The sequence below is a fragment of the Cervus canadensis genome, chromosome 24 (assembly GCF_019320065.1).
Source record: "Cervus canadensis isolate Bull #8, Minnesota chromosome 24, ASM1932006v1, whole genome shotgun sequence".
NCBI classification, from domain to species: domain Eukaryota; kingdom Metazoa; phylum Chordata; class Mammalia; order Artiodactyla; family Cervidae; genus Cervus; species Cervus canadensis.
Window position 1 is genome coordinate 38,977,649 of NC_057409.1, and position 11,589 is coordinate 38,989,237.

The 11,589-nt window shown below is 39.4% G+C and overlaps 1 protein-coding gene across 2 annotated transcripts in view; it reads right to left on the reverse strand.

Moving 5' to 3' along the window:
- Positions 1-5,599, reverse strand: part of CPO (carboxypeptidase O) — a 31,833-nt gene extending 26,234 nt beyond the window's left edge. The window contains exon 1 of one of the 2 annotated variants that reach the window (XM_043445701.1): positions 5,484-5,599. In XM_043445701.1, the coding sequence (XP_043301636.1) occupies positions 5,484-5,551 (68 nt within the window). In that variant the 5' untranslated portion in view covers positions 5,552-5,599. The remainder of the gene's footprint in view (positions 1-5,483) is intronic. The other variant, XM_043445702.1, reaches the window with a different exon arrangement.
- Positions 5,600-11,589: the final 5,990 nt, after the last annotated feature.

The following is an 11,589-nucleotide window of genomic DNA, read 5'->3' on the forward strand; positions in this document are numbered from 1 at the left end:
ACATAGTTCAGCAAAGGTCTGTTTCGATCACAGTCATCTACTTGGTAACATATAAAAGTGAGTACACTAAAAAGCAGCCTGGCAGCTGGTGAATTCCTGTTTCAACTGAGCTGGTATTCCCAGGCAATTTCACAATATGGAAAGGAATAAATGAAAGGTCACTGGACACTTTCAAGCACCAACCTTCAACTTTGCCCCAGTTAAATGTCTGGAAAATGTGTGAGTGTGATGCTTCCTAAGCCCAGCATTGAATGACTGGGTGCATATGATATACAAAAAAAGTGAGCCATATGAGATTTGAACGAAAACCCCTAATATTGGAAGTGCTGATTATTTTACATGAAATTAAACACAGTGCTTACATCTCAAAACCCCAAATGTTACTTAGTTCAAGCAACATATAAACCATATACTTAGAAAAGGCAGCTTCCTGTTTCCAGGCAATTTCTTGGGTGATGCATAATACATGTAGAGAGGGAAGGAAAAAGCTGGCTAATCCCCCGAATTATCACCAGTCTCATCTCACGATCAAATGAAAAGATTATTGTACGTTGTGTATTCTTTTTGAATAGGAATTCATAAAATGTTTAACAGAGAAAATGATCTCTTGGGGTACATTATTAATAAATACTGCAGATCAAAGATTGTCTGATGAAATTTTTTTGGGGATGTTGAAAGAGGCAAAAATCCTAATGTATATTGAGGCAAATTTTGTATTTAAATACTTAGGAAACAGCTACATGAATATTTCATGACAGAAATGTATTTTCAATTTTTTTTCTTTCTTACAAAATTAGCATTTGCTTATAAGTGGAAAATTTAGGAAGTACAGAGAGAAGAAAAATAGAAAAGAGAAGGAAGGAATAATCCTCCCATCTTCCTGAGTTAACCACTGCTGATATTTTGACATATTTCCCTTCAGGCTTTTATCAGTGAATATTTTTTCATAAACAGTGCAAATTATCTCTATATATAATTTTGTATTTGCTTCTTTTTATTATATATTCTACCAGAGACATTTTCTCAAACTAATAGAAACTCATTATAAATATTTTTATTGACTGTATAGTATTTGACAGTAATTACTGGAGCTTCCCAGGTGGTGTTAGTGGTAAAGAAACTGCCTGTCAATGCAGGACATGTAAGAGATAGAGGTTCAATCCCTGGGTTGGAAAGACCCCTTGGAGGAGGGCATGGAAACCCACTCCAGTATCCTCGCCTAGAAAATTCCGTGGACAGAGGAGCCTGGTGGGCTACAGTCCAAAGGGTCACAGAGTTGGACATGACTGAGCATGCAGAAGCATCCGTCCTTGATTCATAGTGCTAGATCCAAACAGTTCTACATATTGGGAGTATGTAATATATATAATAGACCACCTCCCTAAATGATCAAGGGAAAGATTACAAAGCTTGTCATCCTTGTTGATTGTAGATTTTCTGGACTACTATTATATCAGATGTTCAAGCTGGTTTTAGAAAAGGCAGAGGAACCAGAGATCAAATTGCCAACATCTGCTGGATCATCGAAAAAGCAAGAGAGCTCCAGAAAAACATCTATTTCTGCTTTACTGACTATGCCAAAGCATTTGACTGTGTGGATCACAATAAACTGTGGAAAATTCTGAAAGAGATGGGAATACCAGACCACCAGACCTGCCTCTTGAGAAACCTATATGCAGGTCAGGAAGCAACAGTTAGAACTGGACATGGAACAACAGACTGGTTCCAAATAGGAAAAGGAGTACATCAAGGCTGTATATTGCCACCCTGCTTATTTAACTTATATGCAGAGTACATCATGAGAAACGCTGGGCTGGAGGAAGCACAAGCTGGAATCAAGATTGCCAGAGAAATATCAATAACCTCAGATATGCAGATGATACCACCCTTATGGCAGAAAGTGAAGAGCAACTAAAAAGCCTCTTGATGAAAGTGAAAGAGCAGAGTGAAAAAGTTGGCTTAAAGCTCAACATTCAGAAAACCAAGATCATGGCATCTGGTCCCATCACTTCATGGCAAATACATGGGGAAACAGTGGAAACAATGGCTGACTTTATTTTTCTGGGCTCCAAAATCACTGCGGATGGTGATTGCAGCCATGAAATTAAAAGACGCTTACTCCTTGGAAGGAAAGTTATGACCAACCTAGACAGCATATTAAAAAGCAGAGACATTACTTTGCCAACAAAGGTCTGTGTAGTCAAGGTTATGGTTTTTCCAGTGGTCATGTATGGATGTGAGAGTTGGACTATAAAGAAAGCTGAGCCCAGAAGAATTGATGCTTTTGAACTGTGGTGTTGGAGACGACTCTTGAGAGTCCCTTGGACTGCAAGGAGATCCAACCAGTCCATTCTAAAGGAGATCAGTCCTGGGTGTTCATTGGAAGGACTGATGTTGAAGCTGAAACTCCAATACTTTGGGCACCTGATGCGAAGAGCTGACTCATTGGAAAAGACCCTGATGCTGGAAAAGATTGAGGCCAGGAGGAGAAGGGGACAACAGAGGATGAGATGGTTGGATGGCATCACTGACTCAATGGACATGGGTTTGCGTGGACTCTGGGAGTTGGTGATGGATAGGGAGGCCTGGCGTGCTGCAGTTAATGGGGTCACAAAGAGTTGGACACGACTGAGCAACTGAACTGAACTGATTACATCACAAAGTACAGAAGGAGGATCAAAAATGGCAGCTAACCTATGTTTTGAGTTGGTAAGAGCATTATGAAAGTGGATGTTATTTTATGTAAGTAAATAATAAAATGAAACCCATCAACAAGGACCAGGACTAGCAGATTTGAAATGTTTTGCTCAAGTGCTGGGATGAGGAGCTGTGCACTGGAAGCCATCTTGTCCGATTCCCCGTATCTGAGCCAAATCACTTCCATAATTTAACTTGGGCTTGTCAATCATTTTTAAAATAAAAATTTTATGTATCTACTTTGTAGATATTTGCAAAATGAAGAATAATTGAGGGAAAAGGAAAAGAATTAGCAGCCAAAGATAACAGTGTCCATTTTGGTACTTATCTGGTTTCTTCTATTTTTTTAAGTATTTTTATTACATTTTGTATTCTGCATCTTTCTTTTAGCATAAAACATGTCTTTTCCCATGCTATTAATTTTTTCATAGTTATTATTCTAATGGATAAATAATATCCTACTGTCATCTGTCATGTATCAATATTTACATACCTTAATATGGGGCATGTAGGTTGTTTCCAAATTTTATAATATTTAATATCATGTTTATCTTATAAATAAAGCTATATCTCAGTGCATATGAGTCTTTCCATAGTTTGTTTTCTCAATATAAATTTACAGAAGAAGGAATACCAGTTCAAAGAATATGTATGTTTGTTTTGCATATAGGGTTATTGTTACCATCTTTCTAAATTCCATATATATGCTTTAGTATACTGTATTGGTCTTTATCTTTCTGGCTTACTTCACTCTGTATAATGGGCTCCAGTTTCATCTCATTAGAACTGATTCAAATGAATGAGACAAGTGCTCAGGCCTGGTGCACTGGGAAGACCCAGAGGAATCAGGTGGAGAGGGAGGTGGGAGGGGGGACTGGGATGGGGAATACGTGTAAATCTATGGCTGATTCATGTCAATGTATGACAAAAACCGCTACAATATTGTAAAGTAATTAGCCTCCAACTAATAAAAATAAATGGAAAAAAAATGGAAAAAAAAAAGAATATGTACGTTTGGAGGTTTGTGATATTTTAAGCAAGTTTTTTATTCCAATCAAAGTCCTGTGTTATATGTAAGTCTTTGTCTATGATTTATGAATGAAGACTCTCAGAAGAGAAGATAAACACAGTATCTATATGAAACCCAAGTAAAGTAATGAAAACATGAGATAGTGATGTCCAAACAGCTTTAGGTATCACATAGATCCTGGACTTCCTTTACGTATCTGAAATCAGACGGTCTATGAAGCTGAGGGACAGGCTGAGGTCATACAGTTAATCTGGGGCAAAAATTGGACTGGATTTCCCTGCTCAGTGAGAGCGTGTTTGCTGTAGGATTAGATTAAACATGGAACTAAAGAAGAAACACTGTTTCTAACCACACATGCATGATGAGACATATTAAGTGTGCAGAATAATAAACTGTGCATAATACTAATAAAGGAAAATACACTTAATGTTGGAATTACACATACACACAATGTTTAATATATATTATATATTCCAAAAATTTATTCATTATGAGTGGAGAAAGAACACAAAATGGCAAATGACATGAATGAGCAATTTATAAACTGATAAAATGAGTAATAAATAAGACAAAATACTTAACCTTATAAGAAATAAACAAAATGAAAAATAAGTAACTGTGGCTATTTTTCACTTGTCAAATTGGAAAATGCTTAAAAAGTGCTTTCATACACTGTAGTTGGAAGTGTAAATCAATGCAGCTTTCTAGAGGGCACTTTGGCAATATGTAGCAAGATTCTTGAGCTTTTTGCAGCTTCTAACCCAGTGATTCCACTTCTTATAACTTATATTAGGGAAATAATAAAAAATTTGCAACAATAACAACAAAAATTATCATATGGCTGGATGTGCATCACAGCATTATGTATAAAAATGACAGTAGAAATCACTCTGCCTTATAGGGTAGCAATGATGGAATATTATTAGTGATTGCATTATGCTTTCAATAAGTTATGAATGCCATAAGAAATTTTGTATAAGACAACTTAACTGAAAAATGTTTGCAGTAGTACTATATGCTTAATTAGCTACCTCACTATCTGTTCAAAAACATCAACAGTAATTATGTCTTAGTGAAGTTGTTTGGTAGTTTTAAACACTTGAAACATTTTCTGAATAATTAGAATAATGTGATTTATCAATGGAGAAATTATGTAAATGAGGGATATAGAATTTTCATTACGGTTTTCTTTTTTCAATTACAAAATATGACATATCTATTGGTATTTATCATACACTGTGCTAGGAAATCTTTGTTGAAGATCTATATATTTATTTAAAGATTATTAGAGTAATGCTCTAGAGAAGGGAATGTCTCACTCCAGTATTCTTGCCTGGAGAATCCCATGGACAGAGGAGCCTGGTGGGCTACGATGCATGGGGTTGCAAAGGGTTGGACACGACTGAAGTAACTTAGCAGCAGCAGCAGCAGAGTAATGCTCAGTTTGATTCCTGGATTGGGAAGAGCCCCTGGAAAAGTATTCTTGCCTGGAGAATTCCATGGACAGAGTAGCTTGGCAAGCTACAGTCCATGGGGTTGCAAAGAGCCAGACACGACTGAGTGACTAACACACACACACACACACACACAGAGTAAGCTCAATGATAAAATTTCAGTCATTATTATTCTCATTTCATGGTGGTGTGCGTAATGGGTAGGAAGAGTGGAGAATCCAACTGCACTGATCTTGAAGAGAAGCTTTCCATTCAGACAATCCAAATCATACCAGTAACCCCTCCTTCCACTTCATACTCACCTATCATATCCCAGCCAACCAGGAACCAGCATACCCAACAGGTAAAAGGTTCCAAGCAGAGGTTTCATTCTTCTGTAAAGAGAGCTAGAAAATCCTGTGCTTCTCCTGCAGGTCAGTGGATCCTGTGTCTCTGAGAATGCATAAGGGCATAGGCTCCCACAGTCAAGATAAGATAAGTCCAGATGTCTCAACAGAAGTTAATACGTAAGCAGTTGCTTCATTAACTCCATCGTGTTGTCAAACAACTTTTTTTTAATAGTGGAAAATTATTTGAATTTTTCTCCTTTAAAACCAACTATATCAAAGCTCTTGGCTCCCCTAGATCCAGAAAGAAGTTTCTTCCCTGTGTAAAGTCCTCAGTTCTAGGAATCCCCATCACCTATACTCAAGAGCAGACTACTCCTGCTCTTTCTTCCACACAGGTCACTGAGTATAATAGCGGCTGTGTCTTCTGCTGTGGTCATGGTGGGCATGATTATTATTTGGGGTCTTCACTTCACTCTGCAACCTAAGGCTTTATCTGGTGTCAAAGGTCTTCTCTTGTTCTGATGGACCACATCATCAGCTTCTTAAACAAACTCAGGCCTCTCCATATCTGAGCAATGAAAACGTTTTAAATCCTTTCCCAAGTGGATTTCCCCATACATTCTTCTTACATAAAGGACTCTTGTCAGACACTGCCTCCCACCCCCATGTTTTTAGACAAACCCATGTTTTAGACAAACAATTTTAGATACGCCTCAAATCTCAAACAGTGACCAGTAAAACAAAGGTTCAAGTTAAGATTACTGATAAAAATCTAACTGAGCTAGGCAAATTTTAGTGCAGAGACGTAAAGGGTTTAAACAGAGTTCTTAGCATCTGGGTTGTGTGTGTGTTCGTTGTTCAGTCGTGTCTGACGCTATGCAGTCCCAACAGGCTCCTCTGCCAATGGAATTCTCCAGGAGATCTTCCTGACTCAGGAAATGAACCCGGGTCTCCTGCATTGCAGGCAGATTCTTTACCATCTGAGTCACCAGGCCATCTCAGCAGTAAAGAATCCGCCTGCAATGCAGGAGACACGAGTTCATTCCCTGAAACAGGAAGATCCCCTAGAGGAAGAAGTGGCAATCCACTTCCGGAACAACCGTGCCTGAAAAATCACATGGACAGAGGGCAGTAGCTGGCTATAGTCCAAAGGGTCACAAAGAGTCAGACACAACTGAGCCACTATTAGAGCATCTCCCCTCATGGTGGGGGTTAGGGTTCCAGAATTTGGGGATCCATCTAAATCCTTTGCCATGTATGATCATTCATCCATTCATTCTTTCTACAAAAATGTAATGAGTACTCTCCAGGTACCAAGCACTATTACAAAGATCAATACATACAAGATGAATGAGGTTCTTTAAATGGAATTCAACGTAGAATTGAGAAGAGAATAAGCAAGTTCACAAACAAATAATACAATTTTGAGTAAAAGAAATCACAGTAAGGAAAGATATGGGTCAAGAATATATTGAGATAGAGAGCCATTCCTGACTGATGTAAGACAGTTCTGAATGATGTGGTTCTTCAGAGGTCTGTAGAAAAAGTATTTTAAGTAAAGGGGAGCAAAGGTGTAGGGAAGAAATGAGCTTGGCGTGATAGAGGAACTGGAAGGAAATCAGTGTTTAAGTGAAGTGGGAGCAAGAGAGAGTGATGGAAAATGAGGTCAGAGAGAGAGGCAAGAGGCAGATCTTGTAGAAACCATGGGCCACAGTATGGACTTAGGATTTTCTTCTAAGAAATCATTGAACAGGTTGTGTTTTGATATTTTATTTTTAATTAATCTTATTGATGTAAAGTTGCTTTACAATTTACAGTTGGGCTACCCAGCTGCCACTAGTGGTAAAGACCTGCCTGCCAATGTGGGAGACATAGCAGACATGGGTTCCATCCCTGGGTCAGGAAGGTCCCCTGGAGGAGGGCATGGCAGCCCACTCCAGTATTCTTGTCTGGAGGATCCCTATGGACAGAGGAAAATGGCCAACTCGAGTTCATAGGGTCACAGAGTCGGACATGACTAAAGGGACCACGCACATATGCTGTGTTAGCTTCTACTGTACAGCAAAATCAATCATGTTTATACATATACACCATCCCGTTTGGATTTCCTTCCCATTCAAGCCACCACTACGGATGGAGGTTCATAACACTGCACAGGAGGTGGTGATCAAAACCATCCCCAAGAAAAAGAAATGCAAAAGGAAAATGGCTGTCTGAGGAGGCCTTACAAACAGCTGAAAAAAGAAGAAAAGCAAAAGGCAAAGGAGAAAAGGAAAGATATACCCACCAGAATGCAGAGTTCTAAAGAATAGCAAGGAGAGATAAGAAAGCCTTTTTAAGTAAACAATGCAAAGAAATAGAGTAAAACAACAGGATGGTAAACACTAGTGATCTTTTCAAGAAAATTAGAAATACCAAGGGAACATTTCATGCAAAGATGGGCACAACAAAGGACAGAAATCGTATGGATCTAACAGAAGCAGAAGATATTAAAAGAAGGTGGCAAGAATACACAGAGGAACTATACAAAAAAGATCTTCATGACCCAGGTAACCAAGATGGTGTGATCACGCATCTAGAGCCAGACATCCTGAAATCAGAAATCAAGTGGGCCTTAGAAAGCATCACTATGAACAAAGCTAGTGGAGGTGATGGAATTCCAGCTGAGCTATTTCAATTCCTAAAACATGGCGCTGTGAAAGTGCTGCACTCAATATGCCAACAAATTTGGAAAACTCAGTAGTGGCCACAGGACTGGAAAAGATCAGTTTTCATTCCAATCCCAAGAAACACAATGCCACAGAATGTTCAAACTACTACACAATTGCACTCATCTCACACGCTAGCAAAAGTAACGTTCAAAATTCTCCAAGCTAAGCTTCAACAGTATGTGAACCGAGAACTGCCAAATGTTCAAGCTGGATTTAGAAGAGGCAGAGGAACCAGAGATCAAATCACCAACATTCGTTGGATCATAGAAAAGTAAGAGAATTCCAGGAAAACATCTACTTCTGCTTTATTGACTTCGCCAAAGCCTTTGACTGTGTGGATCACAACAAACTGTGGAAAATTCTTCAAGAGATGGGAATACCAGACCACCTGACCTGCCTCTTGGGAAATCTGTATGCAGGTCAAGAAGCAACAGTTAGAACTGGACATGTAACAGCAGACTGGTTCCAAATTGGGAAAGGAGTACCTCAAGGCTGTATATTGTCACCCTGCTTATTTAACTTATATACAGAGTACATCATCAGAAATGTTGGACTGGATGAAGCACAGCTGGAATCAAGATTGCCAGGAAAGATATCAATAACAACAGATATGCCGATGACACCACCCTTATGGCAGAAAGCAAAGAGGAACTAAAGAGCCTCTTGATGAAACTAAAAACAAAGAGCTAAAAAGCTGACTTGAAACACAACATTTTAAAAATGAAGATCATGGCATCTAGTCCCATCACCTCATGGCAAATAGATGGGAAAACAATGGAAACAGTGAGAGACTTTATTTTTTTGGTCTCCAAAATCACTGCAGATGGTGACTGCAGCCATGAAATGAAAAGACGCTTGCGCCTTGGAAGAAGGAGCATATTAAAAAGCAGAGACATTATTTTGCCAACTAAGTTCCATCTAATCAAAGCTATTGTTTTTCCAGTAGTCAGGTATGGATGTGAGAGTTGGACCATAAAGGAAGCTGAGCACCAAAGAATTGATGCTTTTGAACTGTGGTGTTGGAGAAGACTCTTGGGAGTCCCTTCAACTGCAAGGAGATCAAATCAGTCAATCATAACAGAAATCAGTCCTGAATATTCATTGGAAGGACTGATGCTGAAGCTGAAACTCCAATACTTTGGCCACCTGATGCAAACAACTGACTCATTGGGAAAGACCCTGATGCTGGGAAAGATTGATGGCAGGAGGAGAAGGGGATGACAAAGGATGAGATGGTTGGATGGCATCACCAACTGGATGGACATGAGTTTGAGCACACTCCGGGAGTTGGTGATGGACAGAGAGGCCTGGCATGCTGCAGTCCATGGGATTGCAAAGAGTTGGACACGAATGAATGACTGAATTGAACTGAACTTGCACCTTGGAAGAAAAGCAATGACAAACCTAGACAGCATGTTAAAAAGCAGAGACACTAATTTGCCGACAAAGGTACATATAGTCAAAGCTATGGTTTTTCCAGTAGCCATATACAGATGTGAGAGTGCCAAAGAATTGATGCTTTTGAACTGTGATGCTGGAGAAGACTCTAGAGTCTTTTGGATGGCAAAGAGATCAAACCAGTCAATCCTAAAAGAAATCAACCCTAAATATTCATTTGAAGGATTATGAAGATGATTATGAAACTGAAGCTCCAATACTTTGGCCACCTGATGCAAAGAACTGATTCATGGAAAAGACCCTGATGCTGGGAAAGATTGAAGGCAGAAGAATGAGACGACAGATAATGAGATGGCTGGATGGCATCACCGACTCAATGGACATCAATTTGAACAAGTTCTGGTAGATGGTGAAGGACAGGGATGGCATGTGCAGTCCATGGGGTCTCAAGATTCAGACACAACTGAGTGATTGAACAGCCTCAACAGGTCACCACAATGTACTGAGTAGATTCCCTGTGCTATACAATACACTCACATTAGTTATCTATTTTATACAAGAAGCTCAATATTTAAAAAAAGCAACCAAATAAAAATGTGGGCAGAAGACCTAAATAGACATTTCTCAAAGAAGACATAGAGATGGCTAATAAATGCATGAAAAGATGCTCAACATCACTCAAAATCAAAAGTACATCAAAAATAAATCAAAAGTACATCAAAAATAAATCAAAAGTACAATGAGATATCACCTCACACCAGTCAAAATGGCCATCATTAAAAAATTCTAAATCCTGGAGAGGCTGTGCAGAGAAAGGAACCCTCTTGCACTGTTGTTGGGAATGTAAAATGATACGGCCACCATGGAAGTCAGTATGGAGATTCCTCAAAAAATTAGGAATAAAACAACCATATGATGCAGAGATCCCACTATTAGGCATGTACACAGAAGAAACCAAAATTGAAAAGATACGTGTACGCCAATGTTCATTGCAGCACTATTTACAATAGCTAGGACATGGAAGCAACCTAGATATCCATCAACAGTGAATGAATAAAGAATCTGTGGTACATATATACAATGGAACATTAGTCAGCCATGAAAAGAAAGGTATATGAGTCAGTTCTAATGAGGTAGATGAACCTAGAGCCTATTATACAGAGTGAAGTGAGTCAGAAAGAGAAAACAAATATCATATATATGCATATATATAGAATCTAGAAAGATGGTACTGATTAACCTATTTGCAGGGTAGCAATGGAGATACAGACATAGAGAACAGACTTATGGACATAGGTTGGAGGGAGGAGGGCGACCTGGGGATGAATGGAGAGACTAACATGGTAACATATACCCTCAGTTCAGTCAGTCAGTTCAGTTGCTCAGTCACGTCCGACTCTTTGCAGCCCCATGAATTGCAGGACGCCAGGCCTCGCTGTCCATCAACAATGCCTGGAGTTCACTCAAACTCATGTCCTTCAAGTTGGTGATGCCATTCAGCCATCTCATCCTCTGTTGTCCCCTTCTCCACCTGCCCCCAATCCCTCCCAGGATCAGGGTCTTTTCAAATGAGTCAGCTCTTCGTATCACGTGCACAAAGTATTGGAGTTTCAGCTTCAACATCAGTCCTTCCAATGTACACCCAGGACTGATCTCCTTTAGGATGGACTGGTTGGATCTCCTTGCAGTCCAAGGGACTCTCAAGAGTCTTCTCCAACACCACAGTTCAAAAGCATCAATTCTTTAGCGCTCAGCTTTCTTCACAGTCCAACTCTCACATCCATACATGACCACTGGAAAAACCATAGCCTTGACTAGACAGACCTTTGTTGACAAAGTGATGTCTCTGCTTTTTAATATGTTGTCTAGGTTGGTCATAACTTTCCTTCCAAGGAGTAAGCGTCTTTTAATTTCATGGCTGCAATCACCATCCGCAGTGATTTTGGAGCCCAGAAAAATAAAGTCAGCCA